At 51.8% G+C, this 16,754-nt stretch overlaps 5 protein-coding genes across 5 annotated transcripts; 3 read left to right on the top strand and 2 right to left on the bottom strand.

Moving 5' to 3' along the window:
- Positions 1-16: 16 nt before the first annotated feature.
- Positions 17-1,497, top strand: Z520_05713 (S-methyl-5'-thioadenosine phosphorylase; the record flags this gene model as incomplete). The annotated part of the gene is made up of 4 exons (XM_016776216.1): positions 17-62; positions 155-664; positions 986-1,134; positions 1,252-1,497. 4 exons carry the CDS (start codon positions 17-19, stop codon positions 1,495-1,497), a joined length of 951 nt encoding a protein of 316 aa, XP_016632535.1.
- A 4,126-nt stretch (positions 1,498-5,623) lies between these two features.
- Positions 5,624-7,413, top strand: Z520_05712 (uncharacterized protein; the record flags this gene model as incomplete). The annotated part of the gene is made up of 3 exons (XM_016776215.1): positions 5,624-5,853; positions 5,913-5,977; positions 6,032-7,413. The coding sequence occupies 3 exons, from the start codon at positions 5,624-5,626 to the stop codon at positions 7,411-7,413; spliced, it is 1,677 nt and encodes a 558-aa protein (XP_016632534.1).
- Positions 7,414-8,656: 1,243 nt separating this feature from the next.
- Z520_05711 (uncharacterized protein) lies at positions 8,657-10,836 on the bottom strand (the record flags this gene model as incomplete). The annotated part of the gene is made up of 3 exons (XM_016776214.1): positions 8,657-10,345; positions 10,393-10,539; positions 10,606-10,836. 3 exons carry the CDS (start codon positions 10,834-10,836, stop codon positions 8,657-8,659), a joined length of 2,067 nt encoding a protein of 688 aa, XP_016632533.1.
- Positions 10,837-11,343: 507 nt separating this feature from the next.
- Z520_05710 (uncharacterized protein) lies at positions 11,344-14,372 on the top strand (the record flags this gene model as incomplete). The annotated part of the gene is made up of 4 exons (XM_016776213.1): positions 11,344-11,423; positions 11,494-11,700; positions 11,813-12,072; positions 12,130-14,372. 4 exons carry the CDS (start codon positions 11,344-11,346, stop codon positions 14,370-14,372), a joined length of 2,790 nt encoding a protein of 929 aa, XP_016632532.1.
- Positions 14,373-15,288: 916 nt separating this feature from the next.
- Z520_05709 (uncharacterized protein) lies at positions 15,289-15,723 on the bottom strand (the record flags this gene model as incomplete). The annotated part of the gene is made up of 1 exon (XM_016776212.1): positions 15,289-15,723. The coding sequence occupies one exon, from the start codon at positions 15,721-15,723 to the stop codon at positions 15,289-15,291; it is 435 nt and encodes a 144-aa protein (XP_016632531.1).
- Positions 15,724-16,754: the final 1,031 nt, after the last annotated feature.

Genomic DNA, 16,754 nt, shown 5'->3' with positions numbered 1-16,754 from the left:
TTCGCGGTCGGTATCAATGGAGGTCAAAGTCGAGCCAGAACACATATCGACGACATATCCAGGTCTGCTTTCTACTTTGATACCCATCCCCCACTTACATACTCCTAAAGCACGGGTTGACTGACCGTGGTATATATATTTTTCCTTTCCCCAGGTCCCGTCCACATCGCCGTGATAGGTGGCACTGGGCTGGAACACCTGCCGGACTTCCACAAAGCCGCCGTTCTGACCGTCGACACGCCCTGGGGCTCGCCGTCGTCGCCCATCACCATCCTGGAACACCCCTCCCCGACCACGGGCCACCCGATCCCCATCGCCTTCCTCGCCCGCCACGGCCCACACCACGCCCTCGCGCCCCATGAAGTCCCCTCCCGTGCGAACATCGCCGCCTTGCGCCACATCGGCGTGAGGTGCATCATCGCCTTCTCCGCCGCGGGCAGTTTGGCCGAGGAGGTCAAGCCGAGGGATTTTGTCGTCCCGGACCAGGTCATTGATCGAACAAAGGGGGTCAGGCCGTGGACTTTCTTCGAGGACGGCGTCGTTTGTCATGTCCCCTTTGCGGACCCGTTTGATGCAAAGGTAGGAAACGTGGTGAGACGGTGCGGTCATAGTTTGGAGGGAGAAGGGGTGGTCTTGCACGATTCGGGAACTTTGGTTGTTATGGGTAAGTTTCATTTTTTTATTATTATTTCTTTTTACCTTCTCTCTTTGCATCGGCAGTCGCCATCTCTGAGGTTTGCGTGGGCATGTCTCTGCAACTTGCGTTTCCCTCGAGCGAGATTCTGCCAATGCAGTGTCTAACGAATTGCGCTCCCTGAGGTGAGGGCATTGGTGTAGTCCATTTTTTGTATTCACCTCTGCATGAATTTTCTGCGCTTGACAAAGTCAATTGTGCTCGATGTGAAAAGTCAGAAACCTCAAGCTATAACCTCAGTGACGAGGTTTAATTGGCATTGCTAACCGTCTCTCCTCTCAACTCCGACAGAGGGACCACAATTCAGCACTCGCGCCGAGTCGAACTTGTACCGCCAATGGGGCGGTACCGTTATCAATATGTCGACCTTGCCAGAGGCCAAGCTCGCTGCCGAAGCTGAGATTGCCTATCAGGTCATCCTAATGAGCACGGACTACGATGTACGTACCCTTTCCGCAATCCTTGTTCGCGTTGACATGGAAACATCCTCCCTGCTGGAATTACATCTCTGTCATGCCTGCACTCCACGGTGCCTCCATTTGTCTAATGTATGACAGTGCTGGCACGACGTCCATGGCGACGTTTCGGTCGAGATGGTCATGGGCCACATGCGGGCCAACGCCGTCAACGCCCGCCGCTTCATCGCTGCCGTTCTGGATGAGCTCTCCAAAGAAGAACACGATGACCTTGTCCGAGCCACGCATCTTGCCGAGGGAAGGAAGTTTGGCGTCAGTACATACCCCGAAGGACGTGGAGAGAAGGCACTGGAGAAATTGAGGTGGTTATTCGAGGGCTATTTCTGAGACGGAGAACTCTGTGGTGCAGAGGAGTTTGTTGAGATGGGAAATGATGCTGTCAGTCCAGAACCTTGATGAGTTTTCTCAGCATTGGAAATCCGAACGCTGCGCAGCACGATGAAACGCTGAATTCAACAGACACTGAATAGAGATTAGCACACTAGAACTGTCAATTCACGCCCCCGGCAGACAGAATAGAGAGCGAAAGGTACAATGGACCTTTCCAAGGCCCGACTTCAACGTCAGAGCCAGCAATGAAACAACTTCACAATTCAAGGCGACTGTGACCATAGGAGTGTCACAAGTATAACCAGGGAGTAAGCTCACGGCACACACTAAATAGCTTGCAAGCATTGTTTTGGCTAGTAGCCTATATTACTCGAGCCTGGAAGCTGCTTCGGTGCTCGAACCTTCGCAGATAGACTCTGTTTTCGGAAATTGGCATGGCATTCTTCAGACCCTGGCTCCAGGCGGCAATTTGCAGAATGAGGGCGCTGATGTCGCGTCAAACCGTGTGATCAATCATCATGCGTTCTTTCAAATATGTAACTCTAACTCTCCCATAAGGTTACCAATTGGACATCCTGGTAGACGTCGCAGACGTTTCTTCTGGAATGTATGACGCTGGTGGCGAAGAAATCTCAAACTCTATAGCCCAATGTCAAAGACACACACCCACGTGTTGAAGTTGCAATGTTCTTGGGGCAGGAAGCTTCTCGAGGATATTTACGGAAAACGTTGCTGCCCACCGCAAGGCTGTAACGCTGCACAAAACGCCACGATATGGCAGCCATCAGAGAGTCTGGTGACTTGTGTTGGACCGGAAACTCGCCGGTCAACGGCGGGCTTACAATGCTGTGGCAGCTATATTGTGTTCATTCTGTAGACAAGATGCTGCCGTCGACGTTTTGATCGAGACAATGTGTGAATTGGTCAATCACGTGGACTGGCGACTCGAACGCGCTCATTGTTGATATTTATTCTTGGCAGACACGTCTCTCGTGGGATGTTCGGTTCAGTCAGGAAGACTTGATTCGATAAATGCGATCATCGCGGAGCTCGCAGAGTATCCAATGTCACTCTCGCAGCATTGTGACCGAAATGACATTCGACTGAGACAACTATTGAAGCAATTGTTCGAGCTCCACGAATAACTCAGGTTATGGTGCTGATCGGGGATCGCGGCGTGCTGTTTGCGCGGGCTCGGTTGCAGAAAACATCAATGGAGCTTGCACAACAAGTCACACCAGGAAATTCTCCGCGCATGGCAGTGTCGCACTTGGCGGGGAACTTCCTGTCATCTCGACGACTCGTCCAAGAATTGCAACTGGTGCCCCTCCGCCAGCCTTAAACGGGCCGCATGGCTGCGTCACCAAAACGCGGTCGGAAACCGTGTTTGTTGGGACCATTGAGAAACCAATCTCGATGCAATGCAGTCTTTGCGGTTCAGACATCCGGAATTGATATGAAAAGCAAGAAATCACAAAGACAAAACATCAATTGATGACGTAGGAATGAGTCTGACGGTCGGCAGGTCGGCGAATTTGCACTCTGTCGCACTGTTGATTGAGATCCATCCTCGAATGGACAGTGTGGGGGATCAGTGGTTGAAGGCACTAGCCGATAACAATCTTGATTAGTGTGAAACAAGTTTGCCGAAAACAAGGACCTATGTAGCTTGACAAGATGTGCTTCAGCTCTGCCCTTGTTAGGTGACGATGGTTCATGGTGCGAGGGACTCCGTTCCAATTGAGGCGGCGGAAAGGTCGCTTGGACAATGCGAGCTTTGCGTAAAGACATGGCTCATTCGCACGGTGTCTCCGGGGACAACAGCCACAACCGAGAAGTTGAAGCACCCTAGGGCCTGAAGCCATGCTTGAAATGGACAAAGTACGAGCGACGCTGATGACCAACCGTGATAAGGAGGATGGCGCAATACATTGACTGACAACCGGAGGGAATGTCTTTCTGCTGGCGCCCACGTGAATACTGTGCCGCAATAATGGAGCAAATGATTTTCATTCAAATGTCCCGTGAATACGCATAGTATCAACGTAAGGTTCGGCAGGTAGTCTTCGGAAGGCATGAGAAGGCAGCTTGGAAGGTCGAAGAGTCCAGGCTTACCGCTCAGCTCGTATTGATCCGTGCTTTTCCACACCGTGCAGGTCATTCTCATCCTCAAGTATGACAACCTGATTTCCGCACGCGCCCGTTCTCCAGAGCAATAACCCACTGCCCGGACAGGTCGGGCTTATCGGTATGGAGGTCAGTTGGCTTGACCAAGATGACATGGAGTAACCGGACTAGAGAACAAAAACAGAGCACAGCTTCTCTGACGTGCAGCTCTCCCAGATCTGATAGGCCGATAGTGGTCGGTTATTGCACGGGGCAACCTCGCGTCATGGCGCATGAACCTTGTCGGTCTTGATCAAGGATGGAGGTCTGGAGGCTTGCAGGATGCGCTGAAGGTTCTTTAGCCTTCCTAACAGAGCGTTAGCTTGGGGAGAGGAACTCTCGCGCCCAGATGGGAAGGTCTCCATCCTGTGATCAAAATGAGCAGGAGGCATTGGTTAGGCATTGGTTAGGACGGCCTCGCGAAGCGGCTATGGAGATGAAGCCGGGAAAAGATTTTCAATCGAGATCCGAATATGGGGTCGAGGATATTGCGACCTGGCAATGGACCTGATTCTCGGACGGCGATCAGCCGATCAGAAGGAGGTAGCGAGGCTATGACATCGTCTGCAGGACAGCTTGAATAGCGAGCTGATCGAGAGGACGGCGCTGAGTGGTTGTGTGATAAAACGAGGAACTTGGAACAAACATGGTGTTGCAGCCAAGGTGGAGAAAGTCCTGACGAGGACAAAAGTTTGTTAAAGTCTTTAGGTGACTATAGGCAGGCCTTAAGGCAGGTCGCCCACCGCGAGGCTCCAGGTACAGAAACTTGACCTGTTAGACCGGGGCGCTTCTAAGTTCTGGGCTGTGGAGGTGGAGTCTTACCTAGGTAGGCACTCTGGTGGCAGTGGTGGGCTTACTCGTACAGGAAGTCTAGCAGCCGAGCAGGTTATGCAGGAATGGGCAATACCTCGTACTCCACGGGCGTCGGGGCGGGCGCAGCTGAGGCCTCCCAGGTAAGGTATGCGAGTTTCCTGGGCGGTTACCTACCTAGGTACCCCGTAAAGTCAACTCATACTTTATTGTTGAACTGTGCTCTGGACCGTCGTCCACCCAGTCTTTTGGTCTGTGTGTAGAGGCAACATGTGCGTGCGTGCGTCTCGAACGGTAACTCCCTAGTGGCAATCATACTTGATTATTCGACCCATAGATAGAAGGATCATCCAGTGCCTCCAGCGGCTGTCAGTGCCAGTGCCAGTGCCAGAGCCAAGGCGTTGTTCGGTGCCAACCAGACTTCTGGATTCACAGCAACTACCAAAGGCGGGGCCGTGGTGCCCGCAGTGCGTCTCTAGCCTCCAGGCCTTTTGGGGCTCTTTTAAGCTTGGTCTCTGTACCTTGCAGACTGCAGTGCTTCCAGCGAGGCCGGCTAAGCTGATTCAAGCTGATTCTGCTCCCACCGTCGTCCGCCCACTTCTCCAACTTCAATGCTGCCCAGCAACAACACAGACCTGACTTTGCACCGGCCTTAAAACTCTCCTTCTCCCCTCCTTCTGCTTCAAGCCGCCGAGCTGCAGGTCGGACGCTTCTTCTCAGTCTTCTGTCTCCTGTCAGTGCGAGAAGGGGCTCCTGCTCGGTGGTGTGCCTCTCTCCATCCTGTATCGGGCTCTCTACCACCTCCACCTTGAACTTCACTAGCAGACAGACAGTCGACCACATAACCTCGAGCCCCCTGATCTCTGAGTAGTATGATTGCTTAGAGGCGACCGGTATCAACCCTGTCCAAGCCTCAGGTACCTCCAACCGGCCAGGATTCTCTCCACCTCCACCGAGATTTCGACCTCGACGGCCTTGTGTTACCCGAACTCTTCGGACGAGATCCAAACGAACAGCGCCTTCTCTGACACCGCCCACCGACGACCTTCTGGAAGGGTGGCTTGTCAATGGAAATATAAGAGGTAGCATTTGGGTCAAGGTCTTGTTATTCGATAGGATGATTGAGGCTTCATCACCATTGGCGGCCATGCAGCCTCCAGCGTTCTTGGGCCACTGCGGTGGTTACAGAGCGGACGCTCCTACATCCTTTGCGTCGTTCGCGGCTGCCAAATCCTTTGCCACGAACAACTTCAACTTCAAAGATCTATCCATGAAGAAGCCAAAGTCGGACTACTTCAGCCTCAAGTCGGTTCGGGGTTCTTCGCCCACGGCCAGCCTGGCTGCCGATCTTTCACAAAATTTCCACATTGACCAGAGGTTCGTCTCCAGCCTGCAATAGAAAGAAGCTGTTGATCTCAGTACTAACGAGAGGTCAGTCCGCAAGTGCCAACTCCACGGAGGTCACTCTTTCCCAACAGCTTGTTTGCACAGGATGGCCAGAGTGAGTAAAGGATTGCTGTTGGTGAACAAATCTCTCAATTGACGTTGCAAAAAGGAAACTTGACCACACCTCCTATACCGTCTTCCTCTCCCGCACCAATTGATACAATGGATATGGACCTGGACATCTCACCTCTACCGCACAAGATGCCCTTCTGTACAGTAGCAATACAACTCCAGTCACCAACACCAGACCTGACACCCTCCGAGACTTCATCCTTGTCGATACCCTCACCGCCTTGTGCTTCGCCCAGCGAGCCATTCCAGATCAACCTCCCTCAAGATAGACGGAAACAAGGATGCTTACGACCTACATTAACCAGAGCTAAGGGCCACAGTACCGGCAACCTTCCTCAGAGGCCTGCGCCCGAAAGTCAATTGCCACCGTTCAAATTCGGTAATGGCAACTATTCGAGCAAACCTGCAACATCGTCCTCACTCTCTCTGTCCGAGATATTTGCAGACTCGCCAGGTCAGGAGAAAGTGGTCCCGAGATTGGGTGCGCCGGCTTTTGTTCCCCCACGATCTCGCCCGACTCTGGCTGGTTCTGGACATTCGTCTCGCAATGGATCTCCTGTCGGAAACCATATGAGAAAATCTTCCAATCCTCTTGTCAGACCTCGAAAGCAATTCCGACGATCACTGAGCATGTTTGAACACCCGGAAGACATAATGAAGCAAGAAAAAGAGCGACTTAGCCCTCCACCATTGTTGCCTTCAATTATGGACGTCGAAGCACCGCATGTGCTTCAACTACCCCACTTCAACCCAGAAGGTGAAACAGGTTGTCTGCCCAGAATAACAAAGGAGACAATGGTCTCAGTCCTAGACGGCCACTTCGATCATCTGTACGAGAAGCGGGTGATCATCGATTGCCGATTTGAGTACGAGTATGATGGCGGCCACATTGAGGGTGCTGTAAACTTCAACGACAAAGAAAGGTTGTCGGCTCAGCTCTTCGACGTCGAGCCAACTCCAAGAGCCCTTCTCATCTTCCACTGTGAATATTCTGCTCATCGAGCACCTCTCATGGCGAAATTCATCCGCAACAAAGACCGGGCTGTTAATGCTGATCGCTACCCGGCCCTCACATACCCTGAAGCCTACATATTAGATGGGGGCTATAGCACGTTTTTCAAGGATTACCGAGCACGATGTTACCCCCAGAACTATGTCGAAATGGATGCAAAGGAACATATTCTTGATTGCGAGCGTGGTCTCGGGAAAGTGAAACAACGATCGAAGCTTCTCCGGGCCCAGACCTTTGCCTTTGGCCAACATTCACCTTCTCTTGACTCCAGTCCTACTGCCATGGGCCGAAGGGATCTGGACAGCGACATGGACATTGACATGGGTCTCCAGTATACCCCTGTTGCTGGGCCAAGACCTGGGGTAGACGCCCTGCGCGCTCGCAACCATCGAATGCTGTCATATTAGCGGTGTTCTTTCTTTTTCAACTTCACTCGCGTTTTAGCCCGGCGTTAGGATCGGTGTCACATTGTCTTTCAGGGGTCACTTTGGGTGATGGATGAGCTGAGCCTTGGACGCGACCTGCTAGCGATGTTCACTTCTTGGGCTCTTTCGAGCTAGACTCCGGAAATTCCTACCTGTTCTTTGTGTGTCCATTATTGTGCTATACCAGCGACTGGGCATTGCTTTGGTAGCAGAGTGTTGGCTGGAGGAACCTGGCACATGACATTTTCCTTTACTGTTTTAAGACGGTCTTCAGCCTTGAGCTTGGAGACGACGACACTACCCTGGCGGTTTGGTCCAGACGGCTGACCGCCTTTTCTTTCCGACTTTCCAAAACACGCTCTACGTGTACTTTTCACGTCGCAGAGACGGGAACTCTTCACGAGCAGAGTACCCGTCCGACAGCTAAATGGAACAAAATCCAGACCAACTCAAACCTCCGACTTTTTCACAATTGTTGATCTCTCGCTTCAGCAAGCTCTCGTTCTTCTCGCATCAGCTCTCAAGCAATGTATTTCTTGGTTGCTGTGCTCTTTGTCCGACCTAGCACATCTGTGTTGTGTATATTGGGTCTTCTTTTTTCACTGTTCGGATACTGGGGCAGGCTATTTGTGGCCGTCACAGGCGTTGGGGCGGAATGGTGAAAGCATCAGAAGAAACAGGAGTGGCACTTGGTCTTCGCGAGTCGCGACCCTGACTCCTACCCATCCATAGGCACAACCTAGCGTGGGAGAGGGTGATGACATTTGCGTCTTCATTGTGCCTCACGTAAGCAAGCTGTCTCACTACGAGCATCTGCCTTAGCAAAGCGATAGATCAAGGTAGAGAAGCACTTCTTACGACACAGACAGATAGCTTGGAACGAATTGAGACCAACATGAATACACTGTTGTCCACTGACTTGACGTGCTTCTCCTGTGACAATTACTTTTAAGCTCACAAGAGATGCATGATCCTTCCTGTGTTCCTTATAATTGCTGTGATCTCAACAAGTTCGAACAACCACTTTTGAAGCTCGGAGGAAGCACAGCATTGTACATATTGCTCTTCTCACCCCGTCACCCGTACAAACTCAGAACCACACTCACTCATATCGACAACCAGCAGAACAATCTCTCCCCTTCTTTTTCTCGAGCTCTTGAATCCCTCTTTCCCTCGATCGCATTCAGTCCACTTTCCCAGATCCTACCCCTTTCCCCTTCTCGTCTCATTCTCCCTCCCGTCCACGGACTTTTGTAACTTCTACCCCCTCTTCTTCACCGCGTTGATTCGTCGAACCAGGATCCGAGGTGTTCGGCCTCGTCGTCATCATCATCATCATCATCATCATCGTCATCCTCCCCTCCAGAATTGCGCCTTCCCAAAACATGTCCACGGTCTTGCACAACTGGCTGAACCCTTCTGTCATGATCAATTCGCAGAAATAAGCCCTTAGGGTCGTCGTCTGCGTTGACTCGGGGAGCTTGAGCCACGCGGCAAGGCGAGATTGGGCCGAGGAGAGGTCGAAGGCTGGATCGTCGGAGAGGCATTGCTGTGCGGTGTGGAGGCCGAGGAGGAAGGTGTCAGTTGCGGGAACGGGAAGGGTTGAAGATTGTGGTTCGCGACGGTGTGGAAGAGAGGTCGTCGGTTGAGGGGGCGCTGTGGTATGGGCCTGAGCGACTGGTGATGCTGGTGTTGCAGGATTGCTGATGATCTGGTCTGCCGGCGTACATGGTGGAAGGGCAGCTGTTTTGACGAGTCCGTTGCTCTCCTTGACATTTTGTTGTAATGGAACACGCGAAAGAGCTTGCGATGCAGAGCGGGTCATGCGCCTGGTCGTCGTTGTGCCGTCGAGGAATGGACTTCCCTGAGCTGCGAGGGCCTGGTCTGCGTCGTCCTCTGTTTCGGCAATTTCCATGCTCTTTGTCTGGTCGGGTTCGGTCAGATTATTTTCCACACATGGAATAATGCTTCGTGACTCAACGGTCGTGGTGTCCGGCAGCAAGCTGTATCCCGGTTGTTGAAGCAATTCATCAACGGTCGGCACGCGCTTGTCTTCTTGGCCCTTTTGTGCTGTAGTCCGTTTACGTGTTGTGGTAGTTCGGGGCTTTTTGGCTGCTGGGGTCTTTGCGGCCTTGTTCGATGCTGCGCTTCGCTTTGCTCTACCTTTTGCGGTTGTGGTCTTAGAAAGCACCGAGTCTGCTTCCCCACCCCTGAGGTGACTATCACTTTGTCCTTCTTCAAGGACGGGACCACCGGTTCCACCTGCATGCAATGAGTAGCTGTGATTGTTGACTTCGGATCTTGTGACCGGCGATGCTAACTGCCCTCCTCTAAGACCTAGGCTGATGTTCCCCCTTGAGGTCTCAAGTCCGGGGAAATAAGGAGACGTTCTGGTCGATTGCCGGCTGCGTATATTTCCGACATCTTCAAACTCTGATTGATTTTGCATAGCACGGAGTCTGAGCTGCTGTTTGTCGGGGACAAGAGTAGTGGCGGTGCTGAGTGAAATATTAGATTTGGGATATGCAGGCCCAAGGTCCGGCGCCTGGGCTGTGCGCAAGTCCCGATCAGGTGGTGGCCGTACATTCAAAGGATACTGTGCCGATTGTGCAGGCGCCAGAAACATCTGTGGAGGAGGCATAGCGGAGTGACCTGAGGTTGCTGGCCGAGACAGCGAGAGAGCAGACATGTCATCGTTTGCAGCGTATTTCCTCGGACTGGGCATTGACAGACCAATTTGAGAAGCGGAATCGCTGGGAGCTACCAGGTTCGGCGCGACCGGTCTTGCTGCGGCTTGTGGTTTGTGGGCTGGAAAGGTGCCGGCTTCAACGGTAGGCACATTCGCCCGCGAAAGCATTTTCATAGCCTCATAGTAGTCTTCGTTCTTGGAGAAGCGAATCTGAAAACGCCGGATCTGGAGGGTTGGTGAGCAATGAAGGCTGGCATACGGGGTTTTGTCACCTGTCCATTGGGCATGGGGTATTTGATGGCTATAATAGGCACTTTGACGATGATGGCGACGTGAGCGACACCGGCAGTGGTAGCGTTTGGGGTCTGAATCAGAGCACGATGGGCCTCGACCGACAACGCATTGAGGTCGAGCTCTTCCTGTAAGCTTATGAGCCTCTCTACCTACCGGGAAAGAGGTCGAATCTGAAGCGGTTTTCTCTATACCATGACTTCAGGATCTTGCAAGACTTTGAACTTTTGCCTCTCCTCAATTCGACCATGTTCCAATTGAACAGGGCTGGTTTCAAAGATGGCAAAGAGGGCATCCTTGCTGGAGAGATGGATCCATGGGATGGGAGCGATGCTTTCATTAGATACAGTAGCATAGGAAAATTTGAGCAAAGGGAGACACAAAGGAGATGACTGGGAGAGGTTTTGACATCCTTGAGAAGGCATTGTGGCGTAAAGTCAGCAGAAGTACAGCAGGACATTACCATGGAGATATTCGAGAAGACGTAGCTTGGACAGATAATGTCAAGGCCGCCTGGAACATGGCTTGGGCAGTGTGCCAGTACTGTTGAATATACCTTGAGACGACGATGAGGGCTGGGATTCGAAAGCGAATCCAGCTCGCCAGGTACCGCTTTATTGGCCTTTGGCGACGTGGCGGACAAGTCGCCAGTCGGAAATGCCCATCCGAGCGGGCGCAGCCGAGAAAAAGTGACCGTCGCTTCAACTGCAGAGCGCAAAGCCCAAATGCGCGAGCATTGCGACACTTCATTCTTTGCAAACACGACGAACGCGCCGAGACGCCAGTTTCATATCTATCTGGGCCTCACAATCCCTGACCACCGTCTTTGTCCCTCCTCGTCAACACTCCCAACCGCGATGACCCCCTCCGACCCTGCACATATCGCGCGGTGACATCTCGATCCTGTGTGTGCTTGAGCAGCGAAGACCAAAATGGCAGCCCCTCCTCGAAAGATGATTGAGGATGAGGAGGAGTTCCTCAAGGACGTTGCCGCCTTCCATGAGAAGCGAGGGTGAGTACCCGGCCGACCCTTTGCGAACACAAACAGTACACAAAGCTGACTGCGTGTTCCGTTGCGACAGAACTCCCTTCGACCGCGAGGGCAAGGTCAGTGGCCGGCCCATCTCCCTGCACAAGCTGTACAAATTGGTCATGGAAAGAGGCGGGTATGATGCTTTGTCTGCTGGGCGGATGCAATGGAGAACCCTTGTCAAAGAGTTTGGCTTTGGCAAAACCCATGAGGCAGTGATGACATTTCAACTGAAAACAGTGTATTACAAGAATCTCGCGTGAGTGACACTTCACACTGCCTTTCTTTTCCCGAGTGTGCTTTTTGCGCGGGTGCGGTATCTAGGTACATATATACGTTCTCTTCACTGACACATTCTCACACTTTCAAAGTGCCTACGAGATCGCTACATTTTGGGGAGAAGAACCGCCGCCACGGGAAATCCTCGAAGACATCAGTGCGAAAGGAGGTGATCTACGAACACGGACCCTTGAAAACTACTCTGCGCCCAACTACCGCGCTGCAATCGACCCTGCCATGGCGGACGGAGGAGGAGCAAATGTAGACTCTGGCGAAGATGAGATCCAGGTCACGCCCAAGCGGGAGAAGACAGAGCCCGAAGAGCAAGGAAGCGCAAGCAGATATCCCACTCGTATGTTCTGGCGCTGACACCAACATCATTCTACCTTCATTAACACGCTTTCTACAGGCCAGTTGAGACAAGATCCCAAGCGCACCCAGATGTTCCAGCCAGACACTGCACCGACACGCAGTCGCACCGTCCGCGCGACAGACTCTCCTTCGGCACCGCCACCCCAACAGCAGCCTTACACAAACACCTCGAATGATCCTCGCAATTCAGGTTTCGACTGGTTTGATAAGTATGAGCCTCGACAACCTGTCGCGTTGACACTGCGACAAGTTCACACTCCTGGGAATGATCCTTTGTATTATGCTCGCAAGGCGCATGCCAAAGCCGTGACCGCGCCACGACTGCCACCCGAACCACAGCAATTCCTCAAGTCATCCATTCCGGCGGCCATGAATGGCCCCAACATCTACCTGAGGTGTCTCTATGGTCTGCGATCGGGTATCCAAGAAGAGCAGGACTTTGCCCTCCACCATCTGGTCAAGGTGTCATATGAACGTGGCGACAAGTACAAATTCGAAGGATTTCCCTTACTTGCCGAGTCTCTGCTAGAAAAGGCGCTGGAGATCACACAACTGATCTGTGGTGTCAAATGGGAGATCACCTACGAGGAAGACGATGAAACCCGACCCCTCAACACTCTGAATGCGGCCTTCGGCACATCAAACTTGCTCGAACGCATACAAGCCGTCACGCCAAAGGTCGTGGATCAGGATTTGGAATCTGCCGAATTCTCAGAGAGATTGGAGAAGTTGAAGGAAGCAGTCCTCGTCCTCCGCAATATGGTGATTCTCGAAGAGAATGCTGTCTTCATCTCCAAATTTCCCTTGTTCAGGGACTTCCTCACAATTGCTCATTCACTCCCGCATCAACCCAAAATCGTCGAATACAAACAGTCGGCTCTCGAAATTACGGAGCAAGTCACGAGATACTGGGAAATGAAACCCAAAGACCCGCTCTACATGTCGCTCTTGCCATACCTCGAATGCGATGACAGGAGTATGATAATTTCAGCCTTGCGGTCAATCAACAGAATCGGACTCGAAAAGCCTGATGCGCATCGTCTCACTGACGTTCCATTGTCGACTGTAGAACGAATGTTTTCGCTGCTCCTCCTCGATGACAACGAGCTCCTGGAAAGCTCGCTCGATTTTCTCTACAAATACACAGCAATCCCAGAGAATAATACGGAACTCCTCTCAAACGCATTCCATCTTCTACCAAACACCATTTCTCGCCTCACAAGTCTTCTGCTTTACCAATCAATCGTCCATGAAGAAAGCATCGTGGAGAGGCCGAAACCTAGGCCGGCACCGATTCCCGCCCCGATTCCCACCATCCCCCCTGAAGTGCATGCGCATCTCTTGCAGTTTGTCGAGCCCGAACGTTCATCAAGATGGCTCCGGTGTTGCTTTGAGGAGTCCCCGACCGAGGACATCACACAAATTGCTATTTGGCAAGCATACCAAGGCAAATTCGCACAGAACAATCCCGTTCCCGCGGCTGACTTTATCAAGAATGTGTCAAATACATTCGTCTCTGCTCAGGCCCAAGTCATTAATGGCCCAACCCCGAGATTCATCATCAAGGGGATCAAGCCGCGGAGGATTCTGGTTGATCTTCAAGGCCGACCTCTCTTCAAATGTCTGTGGGAAACATCTCGCCCGGATACGCAGGACCCGAGCGGTCGGGTGCATCCACGGAATCTATGTCCTGTCTGGCATACAAAACGTGAAACTCTCTTCAATCATGTTATGACGGACCATCTGAAAATCGAGAGAAAGCCTGAAGGATCGACGTGGCGTTTCCTGCCGAAAGCTGGTGAAGAGTTTACATGTCGCTGGGTAACTTGCACACGGGAAACTCCACTGGTGAAGTCCAACGAGTTCTCTCCTCATTACAAAGTGCACATCCCCTTGGCAGCCAGTGAACAGTCCAAAACCATCCACGCATTGGCGGGAGACATCAAGGATGAGGACCCCGTCCAGATCAAGCATGAGTGGCACTACACAGCGGTAGATGAAAACGGCCATCCCTGCGGCGTGCCCTGGATGAGCATTATGATTCTACGGAATTTGGCCCGATATGGCAATAAGCATGGCCAACGCTTTGAGCAGGACGGAGTCACCCTGAACGAGAGGTTGTTTCGAGCTCATAGGTATGGTCTCTTTCATGTGTTGAGTGTAAGCCGGACATTGCGCGACTATGTCAATGACCTCATTGTCATCATTAAGGATGGTGAGAAAGAGGACAAGAGGGGGCTGAAGAGGGAGCGCGACGATGAGAATGAACATGGAGAATAGAGAAAGGCTGATACGGGAAGGTCATGTCGATTTCGCGTTGTACATTTTCCACCCACGATGAGAGCGGTTTGGCGCGACCTGGCGGGTTATGAAGAGTCAAATGGACATGGTCTTCGGTTGGCGTGCGGATGGCTGGGTACCTTGTAAGAGTGGCAACGCAATTGCTGGGGGTTTCAAGGCCTTTTTCCTTTCTTTTTTGGAGCTAGATGGTAGCAGTCATCCTTGGAGCCTCGGCAAGGTTTCAGGCAAAGGCAGGAAGGAGTCTGTTCCATAGCCGGCTGGAAAGTGTCGTCTACTTCTCGGGGGAGGCAAAGGACGGAGCTGAGAACGGAGCTGGCAGAGAAAAGGCAAAACACAAACACAAACAAACAGACGAGAGCTTGATGAGAGAAGATAGGATAGCTGATTGTGCAAGAATCAAGAATCAAGAATTTGCATTGTCCACTTTTCTATTTCAAAAATGCCCCCGAAACTGCCAACTCTTTTTCTGGAACGATGAGGCACCTCTTTTCTTCCTCTATCGGATCTGTTCATAACTATTCCCCAAGGTCAAATGTATGCTTGCAGGCGGTAGCCATGCGAAAGTCCGGCTTTTTTGCGACCAGCTTGAAATCCTCGAGGAGTCTCAGTCGATCTGTGCACAAGTCGCTGGTGGGCAAGGCTGAATGCCCCTTAAGAAAACCAAAAGGGCGTCGATGGAAGCTCGAGAAGGAAATCTAATGGCCGAAGGACTCAGATCTTTGATCTTTTCGTTTCTCTCCAAGAACCGCTTGCTATTGGCTTCAAAGTTCAGATATGACCAAAGAAGGCCAATAACGCAGGAAAACTCAAGGTGCTGAGGGCTAAAGTTAGAGCTGGGTCGCCCACAAGATCACGAATAAATGGGTCAACTTACTGTACTAGCAGATAAAGGGGTTCAAGAAGACTTCTTTTTGTCGGCTGAGGCGGAGCTGTGAGATTTCTTGTTGTCGTTGTGAGAAGCCTTCGACTTTGTATCGTCGCCGACAGAGCTCTTCTTCCCGTCACCATTCGCCCCGCCCGTAGCACGTCCGTCATCATCCTTGCCGATACGAGTCCGGGGACTGACTGAACGTATTTCGCCCAAGGCTGATCTCTGTCTCTCGGCGTCCCAGATGTTCTCATCAAACACTGGGGGTGGTCCCCGAGTTGCAGTCAGCTGTCGCATGTTTCTCGCCTGCCAGTTGGGCGTGATTCTCACAGCCTGCTTGGCTTCTTCTTCGGGAGTCTTGAAGATCCGTTTGTGGCGGAGGCTTCCGCGCTCCATCTCCCTCTGCTGAAACAGATCTCTCATCCGCTGCCGACCAGCTTCTTGTTCGTTGCGATGATCCATGACCTTCTTTTTTGGGAAAGCTAAAATGAGCTGGATCTGAATGAAGATCGGCTGGCTATCAGGGGTTTCTGGACAGCTGAGAGCAAGCAGGTGTTTATCCTTGGTGCCGGACGGTCAACACACACAGGACAAGGAGGTCTCTGTCGACCTGGACTGGTGAAAGAAAGACAAGATGTTTGTTCCATAAAGGAGTGTGCAGCCTGAACAGAATCTCTAAAGAAAGTGTTGACTGTCTGAGATGTCACCAAAGATGTTCAAACTCACCGCTCTCAAAAGAAGGGCAGAATCCAAGGTCGCTGTATGGCCAAATCAAAGGACGAAGCTGGAATATTCTGTTTATCACTTGGGTTGTCACCTTCGGTGTGGACAACGCGAGCTGCACCTCCACCAGTACTGTATCTTTTACCGTTGAACCTGGGTCACGTCTACTTGGAAACTCGGAGCATCCATCCTGGCTTCGAGACATCCTCTTTGAGTTCGTGATGATGAAGGCATAATTCCATAATGGAGCTCGCCGTTCCGAAGTCTGAGTCTTTTGAGAGTGATCAATCTCGTGCCTGAGCCCGTCGCCGAACAACATCGAGCATCTGCAGCGTGCTTTATATATATGAAAGGATATTCGGGGGGAGTAGCATTCCTCTCCAAGCAGGATAAGGTTCTAATAATGGAACAGCAGGCACCACAGAAGTCCTTCCTCAACCTAAAGTGCGATGGAAGTCAAAGGACATACCTACCTACCAGGTAGGTAGGTAATTATTAATAGAGAACGCGTTGGATCCTTTTGGGAAGAAGATCCGTTGCTGCTTTTAAATTCAATCTTGGCGGCCGTTGAGTTTCCTGTTGTCTGACCGGATTCCATTTTGCTACTAACTAGTAGCAGTAACTGCGGTATCAACACCATGGATCCTGTCGTTGATCGCGCTCAGGCCGAGCTTGAACGCTCAACGCCGCAAGATCCTCCTTGCTTTTGCATAGTCCAGGACGTTCATCAACAGCCCTTCCTTCCCCAAGAACAACCTTCAACAGTCTCA

The sequence above is a fragment of the Fonsecaea multimorphosa genome (assembly GCF_000836435.1).
Source record: "Fonsecaea multimorphosa CBS 102226 unplaced genomic scaffold supercont1.10, whole genome shotgun sequence".
In the NCBI taxonomy this organism is placed as follows: domain Eukaryota; kingdom Fungi; phylum Ascomycota; class Eurotiomycetes; order Chaetothyriales; family Herpotrichiellaceae; genus Fonsecaea; species Fonsecaea multimorphosa.
Note: the sequence above shows the minus strand (reverse complement) of the source record. Positions and strands in the feature narration are given on the sequence as shown.